Source organism: Sminthopsis crassicaudata, chromosome 4, assembly GCF_048593235.1.
Source record: "Sminthopsis crassicaudata isolate SCR6 chromosome 4, ASM4859323v1, whole genome shotgun sequence".
NCBI lineage: Eukaryota > Metazoa > Chordata > Mammalia > Dasyuromorphia > Dasyuridae > Sminthopsis > Sminthopsis crassicaudata.
Genome location: NC_133620.1, coordinates 416,550,585 through 416,568,021, shown reverse-complemented (window position 1 = coordinate 416,568,021; position 17,437 = coordinate 416,550,585). Strand labels below are relative to the sequence as shown.

Sequence of the window (17,437 nt, the reverse complement as noted above, 5' to 3'; positions counted from 1 at the left end):
TCAGAACTTACTTCATGACAAGCCTCTGACTTAATGCTTGACCCAGAAAGAAATCCACAAATTATCACCAAGAGAAGACATCCTTGAAAGTCACCAGAAAAGGTCTGTGTTTGTTCGGGGGAGGGTCAATCAGACTGGGCGCAGACTGAGGGCAGACAGCCAGAGCAAGACAGGCAGCTCACACAGCTCAGACCGGAGGGGGAGGGGTGTGATCTCTGCAGTTTCTGCGAAAGGGCTTTTGCCCCAGTGTGGATGCTCCATCTTGGCAGCAAGCCAGGAGCAGCAGAGAGGGTGTAAACACCGGAGGTGAAGATTAAAACCCCAGAAAGCCAGCATCTCTCAGACCCCGGCCACCCCCAACCCCCACCTGGACTGACTCGGTGCGTTCTCGGAGCCTCAGAGCACAGACTCAGTACAGTCATTGCTGTTCTGTTAGTGGCTCTCTGCTGCCCTATCCCCAGTCTGTAGAGGAAGCCCATTAATACCATCCAGCCCCATCCCCCGCAAAACAGACCAATTGCTTCTCTTGTCAGTTTGTTTTCTTTGATTCTGACAAAATGAATAAAAAATTCAAAAGGGCTCTAACCATTGACAGCTTCTGTGTGGAGAGGGAGCAGACTTCAAATGCTGAGGAGACTAGGAACAGAATGTCCCCAGATGTATCCCCTGGGAGGGATATAAGCTGCTCCTCAATACAAAAGAACCTCATAGAGGAAATAAAAAAGGCTCTCACAAGAGAGCTGGAAGAGAAATGGGAAAAGGAAAGGGAAGCTTGGCAAGAGAGCCTGGAGAAGTCATCCCATGCATTCAAAGACAGAATGGATAAAGAAATCAAATCATTGAGAAACAAGATTAGTGAGCTGGAAAAGGTAAACAACTCCAAGGAAAACAGGATTAGTGAGCTGGAAAAAGAAATCAGCTCTCTAAAAAATAAAATGGATAAAATGGAAAAAAATTCCATAGAAGATAAAAACTCAATTGGACAATTACAAAGAGATATAAAAAAAGTGAGTGAAGAAAATACATCATTGAAAATTAGACTGGAACAAGTAGAAATGAATGACTCAAGGAGAAACCAAGAGGGAGTCAAGCAAAACCAGAGAAATGAGACAATTGAAAAGACTGTCAAGTACCTTACCAGAAAGACAACAGACCTGGAAAACAGATCCAGGAGAGACAATTTGAGAATAATCGGACTCCCTGAAAAATGGGAGGAAAAAAAGAGCTTGGACACCATTTTCGAGGAAATTATCAAAGAGAACTGCCCAGACGTTTTGGAAACAGAGGGTAAAATAGACATTGAGAAAATTCATCGATCACCTACTGAAAGGGACCCTAAAATCAAAACGCCAAGAAATATAGTGGCCAAGTTCAAGAACCATCAGACAAAGGAAAAGATATTGGAAGCTGCTAGAAAAAAACAATTCAGATATGGAGGATCCACAATAAGGGTAACACAGGATCTAGCAGCGTCCACATTAAAAGAACGCAGGGCCTGGAACATGATATTCCGAAAGGCTAAGGAACTTGGTATGCAGCCAAGAATAACTTACCCAGCAAGAATGAGCATCGTTTTCCAGGGAAGAAGATGGACATTTAACGAAATAAATGAATTCCATCTATTTTTGATGAAAAAACCAGACCTACATAAGAGGTTTGATCTTCAAATACAGAACTCAAGAGACTTCTAAAAAAGGTAAAAAGAAATCTTGAGAACTATACTTCTGTCAAAAAAATATGTAAAGAACATATGTACAATTTGTCTTAGAAAATAGAGGTGGAAAGGAGATTATATCATAAAAAAGTACAAAGTGGTGGTACTACATCTCATGAAGAGGCAAAGGTAACCTATTATATCTGAGAGAAAGAAAGGAGGGAGATGAACATAGCGTGTATCAATAGACATATTCGATTTATGGTGAAACTTCTTCCACTTCATTGAAAAGTGAAAGGGAAGGAGTAAGCTAAGGGGAAGGGAATACAGTAATTTCGAGGAAAAGGGGTAAAATAAGGGGAGGATCTTTAAGGTGGGGGAGGGATTCTAAAAAGGGAGGGCTGTGAAAAGCAAGTGGTGTTTACCAATTTAATACTGGATAGGAGGGTAAAAGGGAAGGAAAGGGGAAAAGCATAAGCAGGGGTTAATAGGATGGCAAGCAATATAGAATTAGTCCTTCTAACCATAAATGTGAATGGGGCAAACTGCCTCATAAAGAGGAAGCAGTTAGCAGACTGGATTAAAAGTCAGAATCCTACTATATGTTGTTTACAGGAAACACACCTGAAACAGGATGAGACATTCAAACTAAAAGTAAAAGGGTGGAGCAGAATCTATTATGCTTCAGGCAAAACCAAAAAAGCAGGAGTAGCCATCCTCATCTCAGATCAAGCAAAAACAAAAATTGATCTAATTAAAAGAGATAAGGAAGGGCATTATATCCTGCTAAAGGGAAGCATCAATAGTGAAGCAGTATCAATATTAAACATGTATGCACCAAGTGGTGCAGCATCTAAATTCTTAAAAGAGAAATTAAGAGAGCTGCAAGAGGAAATAGATAGCAAAACTATAATAGCGGGAGATCTCAACCTTGCACTCTCAGAATTAGATAAATCAAACCACAAAATAAATAAGAAAGAAGTCAAAGAGGTAAATAGAATACTAGAAAAGTTTGATATGATAGATCTTTGGCGAAAGCTAAATGGAGACAGAAAGGAATATACTTTCTTCTCAGCAGTTCATGGAACATATACAAAAATTGATCATATACTAGGGCATAAAAACCTCAAAATCAAATGCAGTAAGGCAGAAATAGTAAATGCATCCTTTTCAGACCATAATGCAATCAAAATAACATTTAATAAAAAGCCAGGGGAAAATAGACCAAAAAATAATTGGAAACTAAATAATCTTATACTAAAGAATGATTGGGTAAAACAGCAAATCATAGACATAATTAATAACTTCACCCAAGAAAATGACAATAATGAGACATCATACCAAAATGTGTGGGATACAGCCAAAGCAGTAATTAGGGGAAGTTTTATATCTCTACAGGCCTACCTGCATAAAATAGAGAAAGAGAGGGCCAACGAATTGGGTTTACAACTAAAATTGCTAGAAAAGGAACAAATTAAAAACCCCCAGACAAACACAAAACTTGAAATTCAAAAAATAAAAGGTGAGATTAATAAAATTGAAAGTAAAAAAACTATTGAATTAATTAATAAAACTAAGAGTTGGTTTTATGAAAAAACCAACAAAATAGACAAACCCTTAGTAAACCTGATTAAAAAAAGGAAAGAGAAAAAGCAAATTGATAGTCTTGAAAATGAAAAGGGTGAACTCACCACTAATGAAGAGGAAATTAGAACAATAGTTAGGAGCTACTTTGCTCAACTTTATGCCGATAAATTCGATAACTTAAATGAAATGGAAGAATACCTTCAAAAATATAGCTTACCCAGATTAACAGAGGAAGAAGTAAGTAGTTTAAATAGTCCCATCTCAGAAAAAGAAATAGACCAAGCTATTAACCAACTTCCTAAGAAAAAGTCCCAAGGACCAGATGGATTTACAGGTGAATTCTACCAAACATTTAAAGAACAACTAACTCCAATGCTATGTAAACTATTTGAAAAAATAGGGATTGAAGGAGTCCTACCAAATTCCTTCTATGACACAGACATGGTACTGATACCTAAACCAGGTAGATCGAAAACTGAGAAAGAAAACTATAGACCAATTTCCTTAATGAATATTGATGCTAAAATCTTAAATAAGATATTAGCAAATAGACTTCAGAAAATCATCCCCAGGATAATACACTATGACCAAGTGGGATTTATACCAGGAATGCAGGGATGGTTTAATATTAGGAAAACTATTAGTATAATTGACCATATTAATAATCAAATTAATAAAAATCATATGATCATCTCAATAGATGCAGAAAAGGCATTTGATAAAATCCAACATCCATTCCTACTAAAAACGCTTGAGAGTATAGGAATAAATGGACTATTCCTTAAAATAATAAGGAGCATATATTTAAAACCTTCAGTAAACATCATATGTAATGGTGATAAACTAGAACCTTTCCCTGTAAGATCAGGAGTGAAACAAGGTTGCCCACTATCACCATTACTATTCAATATAGTACTAGAAACTCTAGCCTTGGCAATAAGAGCCGAGAAAGAGATCCAAGGAATTAGAGTAGGAAATGAAGAAATCAAATTGTCACTTTTCGCAGATGACATGATGGTATACTTAGAGAACCCCAAAGACTCTGCTAAAAAGCTATTAGAAATAATTCAGAATTTTAGCAAAGTCGCAGGATACAAAATAAATCCACATAAATCCTCAGGATTTTTATACATTACCAACACAATCCAACAGCAAGAGATACAAAGAGAAATTCCATTCAAAATAACAGTCGATAGTATCAAATATTTGGGAATATATCTACCAAAGGAGAGTCAGGAATTATATGAGCAAAATTACAAAACACTTGCCACAAAAATAAAGTCAGATTTAAATAATTGGAAAGACATTCAATGTTCTTGGATAGGCCGAGCGAATATAATAAAGATGACAATACTCCCCAAACTAATCTATTTATTTAGTGCTATACCAATCAGACTCCCAAGAAACTATTTTAATGACCTAGAAAAAATAACAACAAAATTCATATGGAAGAATAAAAGGTCGAGAATTGCAAGGGAACTAATGAAAAAAAAGTCAGAGGAAGGTGGTCTAAGTGTACCTGATTTAAAGCTATATTATAAAGCAACAGTCACCAAAACCATTTGGTATTGGCTAAGAAATAGACTAGTTGATCAGTGGCATAGGTTAGGTTCACAGGACAAGATAGTGAATAAAAATAGCAATCTAATCTTTGACAAACCCAAAGATCCCAAATTTTGGGATAAGAATTCATTATTTGACAAAAACTGCTGGGAAAACTGGAAATTAGTATGGCAGAAACTAGGCATGGACCCACATTTAACACCACATACTAAGATTAGATCAAAATGGGTCCAAGATTTAGGCATAAAGAACGAAATCATAAATAAATTGGAGGAACATGGATGGTTTACCTCTCAGACTTGTGGAGGAGGAAGGAGTTTGTGTCCAAGGGAGAACTAGAGACCATTATTGATCACAAAATAGAACATTTTGATTACACCAAATTAAAAAGTTTCTGCACAAACAAAACTAATGCAAACAAGATTAGAAGGGAAGTAACAAATTGGGAAAAAATTTTTACAGTTAAAGGTTCTGATAAAGGCCTCATCTCCAAAATATACAGAGAATTGACTTTAATTTATAAGAAATCAAGCCATTCTCCAATTGATAAATGGTCAAAGGATATGAACAGACAATTTTCAGATGATGAAATTAAAACTATTTCCACTCATATGAAAGAGTGTTCCAAATCACTATTGATCAGAGAAATGCAAATTAAGACAACTCTGAGGTATCATTACACACCTGTCAGATTGGCTAAAATGACAGGAACAAATAACGATGAATGTTGGAGGGGCTGTGGGAAAACTGGGACACTGATGCATTGTTGGTGGAGTTGTGAAAGAATCCAACCATTCTGGAGAGCAATCTGGAATTATGCCCAAAAAGTTATCAAAATGTGCATACCCTTTGACCCAGCCATACTACTACTGGGCTTATACCCCAAGGAACTACTAGAGAAGGGAAAGGGTCCTGTATGTGCCAAAATGTTTGTGGCAGCCCTTTTCATAAGTGGCTAGAAGCTGGAAGATGAATGGATGTCCATCAATTGGAGAATGGTTGGGTAAACTATGGTATATGAATGTTATGGAATATTATTGTTCTATAAGAAATGACCAACAGGAGAAATATAGAGAGGCTTGGAGAGACTTACATCAACTGATGCTGAGTGAAACGAGCAGAACCAGAAGATCATTATACACTTCAACAATGATACTGTACGAGGATGTATGCTGATGGAAGTGGATTTCTTCAACATAGAGAAGAGCTAATCCAATTCCAATTGATTAATGATGGAAAGAACACAGCTACATCCAGAAAAGGAACAATGGGAAGATGAATGTAAACTGTTATTTTTACCTTCTCGAATCCAATTCTTCCTGTGCAACAAAAAATTCGGTTCTACACACATATATTGTATCTAAATTATACTGTAATTATATTTAACATATATAAGACTGCTTGCCATCTGGGGGAGGGGTTTGGGGGAGGAAGGGAAAAAATCTGAATAGAAGTAAGTGCAAGGGAGTAATGTTGTAAAAAATTACCCATGCATATGTTACTGTCAAAAAATGTTATAATTATAAAATAAAATAAAAATTAAAAAAAAAAAAAAAAAAAAAAAAAAAAAAAAAAAAAAAATAAGAAATGACCAACAGGAGAAATACAGAGAGGCTTGGAGAGACTTACATCAACTGATGCTGAGTGAAACGAGCAGAACCAGAAGATCATTATACACTTCAACAATGATACTGTATGAGGATGTATGCTGATGGAAGTGGATTTCTTCAACATAGAGAAGAGCTAATCCAATTCCAATTGATTAATGATGGACAGAACCAGCTACATCCAGAAAAGGACTGGGAAATGAATGTAAACTGTTATTTTTACCTTCTGAATCCAATTCTTCCTGTGCAACAAAAAAATTCGGTTCTACACACATATATTGTATCTAAATTATACTGTAATATATTTAACATATATAAGACTGCTTGCCATCAGGGGGAGGGGGTTGGGGGAGGAAGGGAAAAAATCTGAATAGAAGTAAGTGCAAGGGATAATGTTGTAAAAAATTACCCATGCATATGTACAGTCAAAAAATGTTATAATTATAAAATAAAATAAAAAAATTAAAAAAAAAAAAAAAAAAAAAAGATGTCCATAAATTATAATATATTTTGAATGTAAACCACAAAGGAAATTACATTAGGCAATACCCAAAACCATTCTGAAAAGTCACTATACTATACTTCCTAACTTTAAAAGTTTAACAATTTGGACATATGTTATTTGATAGAAAAAATACTTATATTATATTTAGATTGATAAAAAATGTTGTTATATATCTTTGGATTATTCAGACCATGAGAATATCTAGTCCCAAATATTCAATTAACTACATTCGCTTTTAAACATAAATGAAAAACTAAAATTGTTATAACTTTTTGTATTATTCATATTCACTTTACTCCTTTCTCATCTTTAAAGTAATCAATAACCAACTACTTCTGGAATCAGCATCTTCATGTTTCTCTAAAGTTAGGGGCTTCCTCCCCAACAAAAAATCCAGAAACAAAAAAGCCACTTAAAACTCCTTACTGACAAAATGTTATGAATATATTTCTTTCCTTTAAAAAAAAAGTAAAATGATTTTCTATTAGTTGTAAGAGTTTTCCTTTAAGATACTCAAAATGATGTTTGACAAAACCCTACATATGTTGCAAGATGGCAATCTGCTCTAAACTGATTTTTTTTAATTCCTTCAAATGTTTCAGAAATACCACATCAGTAACAAGTCTCATTTCCGCATACTGCATCTAATCTCTTATTTTCCATCACATATAGGTGTCCCTGTTATTAGCATGCATCAAAAACAATACATAAGTCTATTTTAAAAGTATGAGCTCTATAAGGAAAAAAAAACAGTAAAACGACAATAACCTTTAATAGCTTTCCCATCGGGCAAAACAAATTCTGAATTAATATTTTGGGCACATCAACAATAATAATAATAATAATAAAAAATAAAACTAAAGCCCCCAATACTAACATCTATCTTGACAGGAAAAGCAGGTTTTCAGCATCTCTGAAAATACTAATACAACCAATGTAGCATTTATTAAGTGTCCACTACCTGTACGGTATTTTTGGCATTCCCATTCTAAAAGACACAATTTATTATAAATTGCAATTATATAAAACATGTAGATAAATAGCTGTAATCTGAATTACAAAATCTCAGAGTTAGAAAGAACTTCAGAAAACAACTAGAACAGGACATACAATAACTTTTTCTACAACTTGACCAATAAGTGTTTTTACTTGCAGCAAAGGGAGAGTTCAATACCCCAAAGTCAGTCCACAAATAAGCTTTTCCTTCATAAATTAGCCCCTTGGTAACTTACAAGTTTATTCTGGGAGGATGGCCAAACCAAGTGTCATAATCAATGCAAATTAAGAAAAATCCATCCTATAAAGGCCTCATTTCCAAAATATATAGAGAACTGACTCTAATTTATAAGAAATCAAGCCATTCTCCATTTGATAAATGGTCAAAGGATATGAACAGACAATTTTCAGATGATGAAACTGAAATTGTTTCCATTCATATGAAAGTGTTCACTATTGATCAGAGAAATGCAAATTAAGACAACTCTAAGATACCACTACACACCTATTAGATTGGCTAAGATGACAGGAACAGATAATGATGAATGTTGGAGGGGATGTGGGAAAACTGGGACATTGATGCATTGTTGGTGGAGTTGTGAAAGAATCCAGCCATTCTGGAGAGCAATCTGGAATTATGCCCCAAAAGTTATCAAACTGTGCATATCCTTTGATCCAGCAGTGCTACTACTGGGCTTATACCCCAAGGAACTACTAAAGAAGGGAAAGGGACCTGTATGTGCCAAAATATTTGTGGCAGCCCTTTTCATAGTGGCTAGAAACTGGAAAATGAATGGATGTCCATCAATTGGAGAATGGTTGAATAAATTGTGGTATATGAATATTATGGAATATTATTGTTCTGTAAGAAATGACCAGCAGGATGAATACAGAGAGACTTGGAGAGACTTGCATGAACCGATGCTGAGTGAAATGAGAAGAACCAGGAGATCATTATACACTTCAACAATGATACTGTATGAGGATGTATTTTGATGGAAGTAGATATCTTCAACATAGAGAAGAGCTAATTCAATTCCAATTGATCAATGATGGACAGAATCAGCTACACCCAGAGAAGGAACACTGGGAAATCAGTGTAAACTGTTTGCATTTTTGTTTTTCTTCCCAGGTTATTTTTACCTTCTGAATCCAATTCTTCCGTGCAACAAGAAATTCGGTTCTGCACACATAGATTGTTTCTAGGATATATCTAACATGTATAAGATTGCCTATTATCTAGGAGAAGGAGTGGAGGGAAGGAAGGGAAAAATCGGAACAGTTGTGAGTACAAGGGATAATGTTGTAAAAAAATTACCCATGCATATGTACTGTCAAAAAAAAAAGTTATAATTATTAAAAAAAAAAAAAAGAAAGAAAGAAAAAAGAATAAAAAAAAAAAAAAAGAAAAGGAAAAAAGAAAAATCCATCCTAGCTACTGGATCTGGAAAATTTCAGAGAGGTAGTAGGACTTCAGTTTCCTTGGTAACTTGGTAAAGATAAGTTTTCAATAAGACAGAGAGAGGGAATGGAATGGAGATGGGAGATAGGAGAATGAAGTTGGAGTACTGCATATAATCCAAAATGGTTGTAATGTGGAATGTATATGTATAATGGTTGTAATGTGGAATGTATGAAGGCAAAGCTAGAAATACAGAGTATAGTGAAATCATGAAAGACTTTGAATTCTGAGCCAAGGATATAGTACTTTTTTTGAGGGGTTGCACAATGAATAGTCACTAAAGTTTGGGGAGCAGAGGAATGATATAATATGGCATAACATAATATAACATAACATTTTATATGTATGCATGTAAATATATTATATATAAGACCTATACATAAGAAAAAATTACTCTAATAGTAATACAGAAAATAGATGAGAAAAGAAGCTTTGTGACAAGGTCTGAATAAGGGTGAGTAATGGTAGCTGGAAGGAAAGGAGACAGATTTTAGATATTATGTAGGGAAAATCAAAAGGTCTTGGCATTACTGAAAGAGTTGACTATTAAAACAAGCCTGAGTGAAGAGGGAAGTGAAGCCAGACTAACATTAAGATGGCTTGGTGAAATAAGGAGGAAGCATGAAACCAGAAATCACAACAAAGCTGGTTTAGGAGAAGTGAGGGTATAGGACAGGTACGAAGCTAGCAGATTATGGTCAAAGAGGGCAGTTTCAGAATTCAAGATCTTGGGAATTAAATAATTTCATGGGATCATTTGGTAATTGACTTATTGATATAGTTTTAACTGGAAGTCTAAGAATTAAGAAGTTCAGCCAATTGTTTAGTCAAAACAATAGAAGGATCACCAACAAAAATATTAAAGTCCTTCACAATTACTGCAGGAGATGGGATAGAAAGAAGATTAAGCTGCACCTTAATGCGAAAGTGAAAGAATGTCCTAGAGATGGCAGGTAGTAAGAAGAGTTACCTGAGAGTTACATAATCATATAAGATAACTTACAAGAAATGTTGGTGAATGACCGCAGCAAAGGGAATGAAGTGGAAATATGGAACAAGGATCAACAGAAATTGTGCTTCCTGATTTTAAGAGTTTAAGGGAACAGGGGGAAAAAAAAAGGAGATCCTTACAAGTGTGGGTTATCAGAGATATCAAGTTCCAATTAATTAGAAGTTAAACGAGCATAAAGAAAGAACCAAATATAAATTAAAAGAAATGCAAGTTTTCATTTTATATATAAGTGGAATGATTGTTAGCAACAAAATATACTTCTTATGCCCAACTGTGCCTACTCTTTGATCTGGCAATACCAGTGCTAGGTCCGTATTCCAAAGAGATAATTAAAAAAGGGAAAAAGATCCACATGTACAAAAATATTTATAGCAGTTCTTTTCATGGTAGTAAAGAATTAGAAACTGAAGGGATGCTAATCAACTGGAGAATGACTAAAGAACTTGTGGTATATGAATATAATGGAATATTATTGTGCTATAAGAAAGATGAGTGATTGGAGTCAGAAAAACCTGCATTTACATGAACTGATGCTGAGTGAAATGAGCAAAACCAGCAGAACAGTGAACACAGTAACAGCAATACAATGTGATGATCAACTATGATAAACTCAGATACTCTCAGGAATACAATGATTATAAGACAATCCCAAAAAGACTATTGATGGAAAATGATAGCCAGAGAAAGAACTATGGAGTCTAAATGCAGATCGAGGCATACTATTTTCATTTTTGTTTTATTTTCTTTTTTTTTCTTTTTTATGGTTTTCCTTTTTTTGTTCTTAGTCTTTCCCCCCCCCCACAAAATGACTAATGTGGAAATATGTTTAACATGATTGTACCTATATAACCAATATCTCCTCTTCCTTGGAGGAGAGAGGGAGAAAAATTTGGAGCTCAATATCATACTAAGATGAATGTTGGAAACTATCTTCACATATAATTGGGAAAAAATAAAAATTTAAATTAAAAAATAAAAAAAGACAAAAAATAAAATATATATCTACACAGAGACTATATTTCTATAAGGTTTTATATGATCAGTTTCTTTAATGCTAACCAGAATAAGCTAATAAACACTGTTAGTTATTAAATATTAAGGTAACACTTTAACAAATGAAAGAAATAAAATTAGTAAACAAGAAAAGAGACAGCCAGATAGATAACCCAAGTACCATCCTTGTTCCGGCACTAATCATCTTTCACCTAGAAAATCACAACTGCTTCCTAATTCTCTCCCTGTTTCCAGTCCATTCTCCACAAAGCTGCCAACTGATATTTCTAAAGCAGCATCCTTACAGTTTCAATTCAGTTGCCATCTCCTATACAAAGTCTATTTCTTTCTCCCAGGACATATTTTAGACTTACATTATCTATACCACGTATTCAATTTTTTTATACACATTATATTGTTTTTCCTCAACAAAATCTTAAGTTCTTGAAAAAATCCTTTTAGATTTTTATCTTTATATTCCCAAAGCCTCACACAGCTGTGACATACAGCAGGCACTTAAGAAATATCTTATATTAACTAAAGATATTAAATCAATTTAAATGTTTCCAACAATTTAATATTAATCCCTTTTGTATATTCTATATGTTTCAGCCAAAGTGGCTTACTAGCTATATTCTCTAAAATTGGTATGCCATCTTCCACCTGTAACAAGAACCCAGCAGTCTTACACCCTTCTTTGTACACTCTACTTTTCAGAATCTTCTTTTTTTCAGGGTTCAGTTCAAGTGCCACCAATCCAGGAAGGTCATCCCTGACTCCACAAATGAAAATGTTCTCTCATTTCTCAAACAGATCTCCAACAATGTGGACTAGGTTCATCATTTCCCCATAATATATTCTGCCTTACTTAATTTATTTATTAACATGTTCTATTCTTCATCCCTAGTAGAATATAAGGCGTTAAGGACAAGAACTATTGTGTTTTTTGTCTTTGAATCCTCAGCACCTACAACAATGCCCTGAATATGGTAGATGCTTAATAAATGTTAATTGGATTAAAAGTTTTTCAACAAAATATCATGGAATACATATTAATAACTAATAAAGAAAATACAATTTATGGAAAATGAACTTCAACTTCTTTTGCAATATATGATTGCTCTAAGTTATTAAAAGCAAGCCTTTCTGACATGACATAGTTATTTGTATCTGGGCTTAAGCAGATTTAAGCAAATCTAAACTAAATTTGATTCTATAAAAAATTCAAAGTTATTTTGTTTGTTTCATCAGAGAAAAAGAGTAGGCGATATAGGTTCTTACTCAGAAATGAAGGAAATCAAAACTGGAATTTCTTATTGCCATATGTATTTCAGCAATACTAAATAGAGAATTAAGATGGAAGTAATCACATGACTCTATACACTTCATAACAACAATTTCTACACATTTAAAAAAACCTCATCTATCCAAATTATCAGAATTTATATTTGTATGCATGCATATGTACATATATTTAAATTTATGAAAAATGGAAAACTTATTACATTTATTTTACTCTTCAATTTCAAAGCTAATATATTTTTCTTCCATTAAATTTAAAAGGTATATTTTCATTCAAACTTTTAAGTAATCAATGTTAAAATAAATCAATATTATTTTTCCTCTTCCCAAATCACTTCACTATAAGAAACTACCTGCTATTTAAAATTCAGTATTATGTACTTATATTCAGCTCATATATTCTGCCTATTTAATACTATCTTTCTAAAAAATGTAGATTTTTTTTTTTTTAAATGACTTCCCCAGGGTTATAAAGCTAGTAAGTAATTAAGGCCAGATTTAAATTCGAGCTGGAACTCTATCCACTGCACAACCTAGCTGCCCTGTAATTTATACTTCTTAAAAAGCAATTTCACCTCTTGTTAAGAAGAAAAGATATTTCAATGACAATATCATGAATGAGAATAACATCTATATGAGACAAAAAGGCAAAAAATAGGGAAATGTATAGCATGTAAACATAGTATAATCCAAAGAAAAAAAAGGGCATATGGTAACAAATTATTCAAAAGAAAAAACTATGAGTCAAATACATCTAACGATACGCTAAACTTAAAAGTAATTAAACTATAGTGCAGTCAGTAGTTTTAAGGGTCATCTTTAATGACAAGGGTATCATAAATATATGTGGCTGAGACAATTGGGGTTAAGTGACTTGCCCAGGTCACACAGCTAGAATAGAAAGTGATAAGTGTCTGATGTCAGATTTGAACTCATGTCCTCCTAACTTCAGGGCTGGTGCTCTATCACTACAGCAACTAGCTGCCCCCCTTCAATATTTAATAGTGATGGAGGTTTTTAATCTGGAATCCAACTCTTGTGGCCCATGAACTTGACTGGGAAAAAAAAATTAAGTTCTTATTTTTACTAACTTTTGATTTCTTTTTGTAATCCTACATATTTTAGTTTATGTATTATAAAAAAAATATGTATGTTAAGAGGTTCCTAGATTTCACCAGATTGCCAAAGAGGTTTGTTATACGTACACACACACACACACACACACACACACACACACACACACACACACACACACACAATTTCTGCTTTAAATATGAGTTTGGACTTTAATGTATTTTAGACATTCTATTAGTTTCCTGGTCACACAAACCCACATACCTCCAATTTGTAATGGTCTGCTAATCTCTTGCGAAATTAAATAAAATGACAACCACATATTTAACTTAATAGAAGAAATTAAGCAATATCCCTCCTCCTAACAAGAAATAAGTGGCTAAAACAGACTAGAACAAAGCAGACAAATAAAAAAATAAAAAGAATTGATGGAGAAAATGGCTAAAGACTAAACAAAAACAAACTCAGTAGCTCACATATTAGGGCTAAGATTGAAATGCTCTGTTGGAAGTCTTTGTTTTTTTTGTTTGTTTGTTTGTTTTTTGTTTTCACATTTCTATTTGAGAACATAGGACACTTACCTTACAACTATAAGTATGGCAATAAGGATTGAACAAATGGGATCTGCTATCATCAGACCAAAGTTTTGCATCATGATGGCAGATGCAATTACACCAACACTTCCTAATGTGTCTGCTAGAATGTGTAAAAATACACCTACAAGAAAGCATAATTGGAATCAAATTAATATTTTGAAAATAAAAAAGGTAACAAAACTAATGGATTTTTATCAAAATCAAGTATTCTAAGGAAAAGCTACAAAATACTCAAGTGGCTACAAATTGTCTGTTTTTCTTAGTGTCTTTCAGATGGGGAGGCTTTTATTTATTCTGCCTAACAATAACTAAACCAAAATCACAAAAATATTTTTAAATAGCAGATAAATAAATCATTACTAAATAAATAAATTATTTTAAAATAAAATAAGTAATTCATTGCTAAATAAAATTGTTTTTACTTGACCAAATCAGTGGGAAATTTTGATATGTTATTTAAAAAAAAAAAAAAAAAAACTTCTACAATTTTTTTGTTTTTAGAATGTAATATAATTCATCAATAAAAATTCATTATGCTGTAAGCCCATCCCCAAAAAGAAAATTGAATATGCTTTAAAAGTCAAAGTAAATGCTAAGTATAATGCCCGGGGGGAAAAAATGGGTACACAGAGCCCTCTACTGGTAAATTAACATATAAATCTTAATGACAAATACTTTTGCCATATAATTTTTCCTTTTCTTGAAATGGGGGTCCTATACAAGGTATATTAGAGTTTTGTACACTTAAAGTTATCAATTTAGCTTAAGCTCAATAATATGGGTTTAAATTTCGTATTTATAAGATGAAGCCATGTTTGAGTTATTTTAAAAAACAAAAAATTTAAGCCTTCTATTTGCCAATGAATAAATGAAATGACCACAAAACTTTTAGCAAATCTAAGAACTAAATTTAAAATATAGTTCTGCCACAGATTTATAAGACAGCAATCAAATTTTCTTTTTTTTCCACTTTTTTTTTTAAATATGATATTCTGGCAAACAATGAAAGCAATCAGACTTTGAACAAGTTAAAGATAAAATAAGATTTTATTTCACTGCAAAATATAATCAACAAAAGATACTCTAACATACATAAGCTTATTGCATTATTGGTAAAAACATGGTAAATATAATGCCATCTACCAGTGTAGTAAATATAATGCCAACTTCATCTGGGCCTTATAAATGATTCACATATTTTTTAATAATTTTTCAAATCACCTCATTGGCTAAAACTACTACAAAATAATAGTATTTGTCCATTTTATGAATACTTGGGGTTTTTTTTTTTTTATTTTGTTTTGACTGTTCAACAGGCAACCATAGAAGAATTATAATGAATTTTAATTCTGAAATAATGATTTAACTGCCTGGATAAAATGACAAAACACTAGACAAATCTAAATATAGTGAATTCTACAGAAATCTATAAATTTTTTTTCTGCTCAAATAGAATTTATTCCAAACAATACATAATACAATCAATAAATAGAAATCCTTGGTTTAGGTTTCCATAAAGATATGCCTATTAAAAATGGATTTCTATATGACTATTTCAAAGGAGTTAAAGAGAAAAATGCTGCATAATAAAGACTATACGAGATCCAAAACTTATATAAAGAAAATATTTTAGAGTTTTGCTAGCACACTTAATTCAGATAGTAAAGAAATAAAGATGTCAAACAAATAAGATAGCTATATCGGATTAAAATCAGATCTTTTGAATGACATAGAAGAGAACCACAGAAAACATACCACAGTGGTTTAGAGGTTCCCAACCCACAATGATTTGTATTCTTAGACCACTACATATGTTTAGTGGATATTTTGAGAACTGAAATTAGTCTAGTAGGCATTATTAGGAGGGGGAAAAAAAAGCCCAGAATCTTTAGATAGGAAAACTTCTGGATAAACCATGTTAGTCCCTGCCTTAAATATATATATTTTAAACATGTCAGAAGTTTACAACCTTTTGTAAGTTTCTAAACTCCATTTAAGAAGGGGGAAAAACAGAGGAAAACTCAATTATATTCAATTTGTATACACTATTTCAAATTTCACTTGCTGAAATTTTATCTTAAAAACTATAAAGTCAATAAGCACATTGAAAATGCTCTATTTTTTAAAAATGAAATTAAATTTTTGTAATAAATATGTAAATTGTAACCCTTGTAGATTACCCAAATCAAGTTACAGGCTATTCCTGTAATTCAGGTTCTATACTTCTAAGCCATCTCAGACTACCCACCAGTTTGTGCATACCTGGAAAATACAAGTCAATTACAGTGCTAAATTCAAAATAATAATAGTAAAATTTGTTTGAAATCCACCACCACCCTAATCAAAAAGTGAGTTACTAAGGCAAAAATAAATTATTAGCAAATATAAAGTAAATCTGACTTTGTGTAATAAATATGCATCATTCATTATAAGATATTCCAGCAAAAGTTCTTTTATACTAATTAATTCTACATATCTCTGTAATGGTGCACCAATGGATAAAAAACTTATTAAGTTTTCTAAAAATAAGCTGCAACTATAAATTGCCAGATGCAAGAGAGAAGTTTAATGTAGGGTTGATTCTAGAATTTTGTGAATAGAGAGAATGAGGAGGAAAAGTATAATAAAAATGAGGTTTTAGACCTAGTAAAGGAGGAGGCTTATTTGGTATCAAAAGGATACCAAATTGATTAAGGAAGGTAAAAAGCATAGAAGTATGGAATCGTGATTAAAGAAGAATAATGGTGGAGAACAGATATTGCATATTAGAGTACATGCTCCCAAACAGAAAGTTAGCATAATTTCTTGAACCATAGCTTATTATGAGCAATAAAAGTTTTATAATGTATTTGTGAAGAAGCCTCACACTAAAGTGCATACAATTTTGTACTTATTACTGAAGGATAACTAATCTATGGATAATATTTTTATTTCATTTTGTAAAAATTAGGTACATACCCAAATTGTAAATAAAAACTAGTTCAACATTAATAGTATATAGAGAGCACTTTCAAATTTGTCAAATGCTTTACATATACCATTTGATTTTCATAATAACCCTAAGAGGTAGGTACTACTATTATTAC

At 32.7% G+C, this 17,437-nt stretch overlaps 1 protein-coding gene across 1 annotated transcript in view; it reads right to left on the bottom strand.

The window, feature by feature from the left end:
* Positions 1 to 17,437, bottom strand: part of SLC30A7 (solute carrier family 30 member 7) — an 88,104-nt gene that overhangs the window by 29,055 nt on the left and 41,612 nt on the right. The window contains exon 8 of the mRNA XM_074262813.1: positions 14,337 to 14,472. Within this exon, the coding sequence (XP_074118914.1) occupies positions 14,337 to 14,472 (136 nt within the window). The remainder of the gene's footprint in view (positions 1 to 14,336; positions 14,473 to 17,437) is intronic.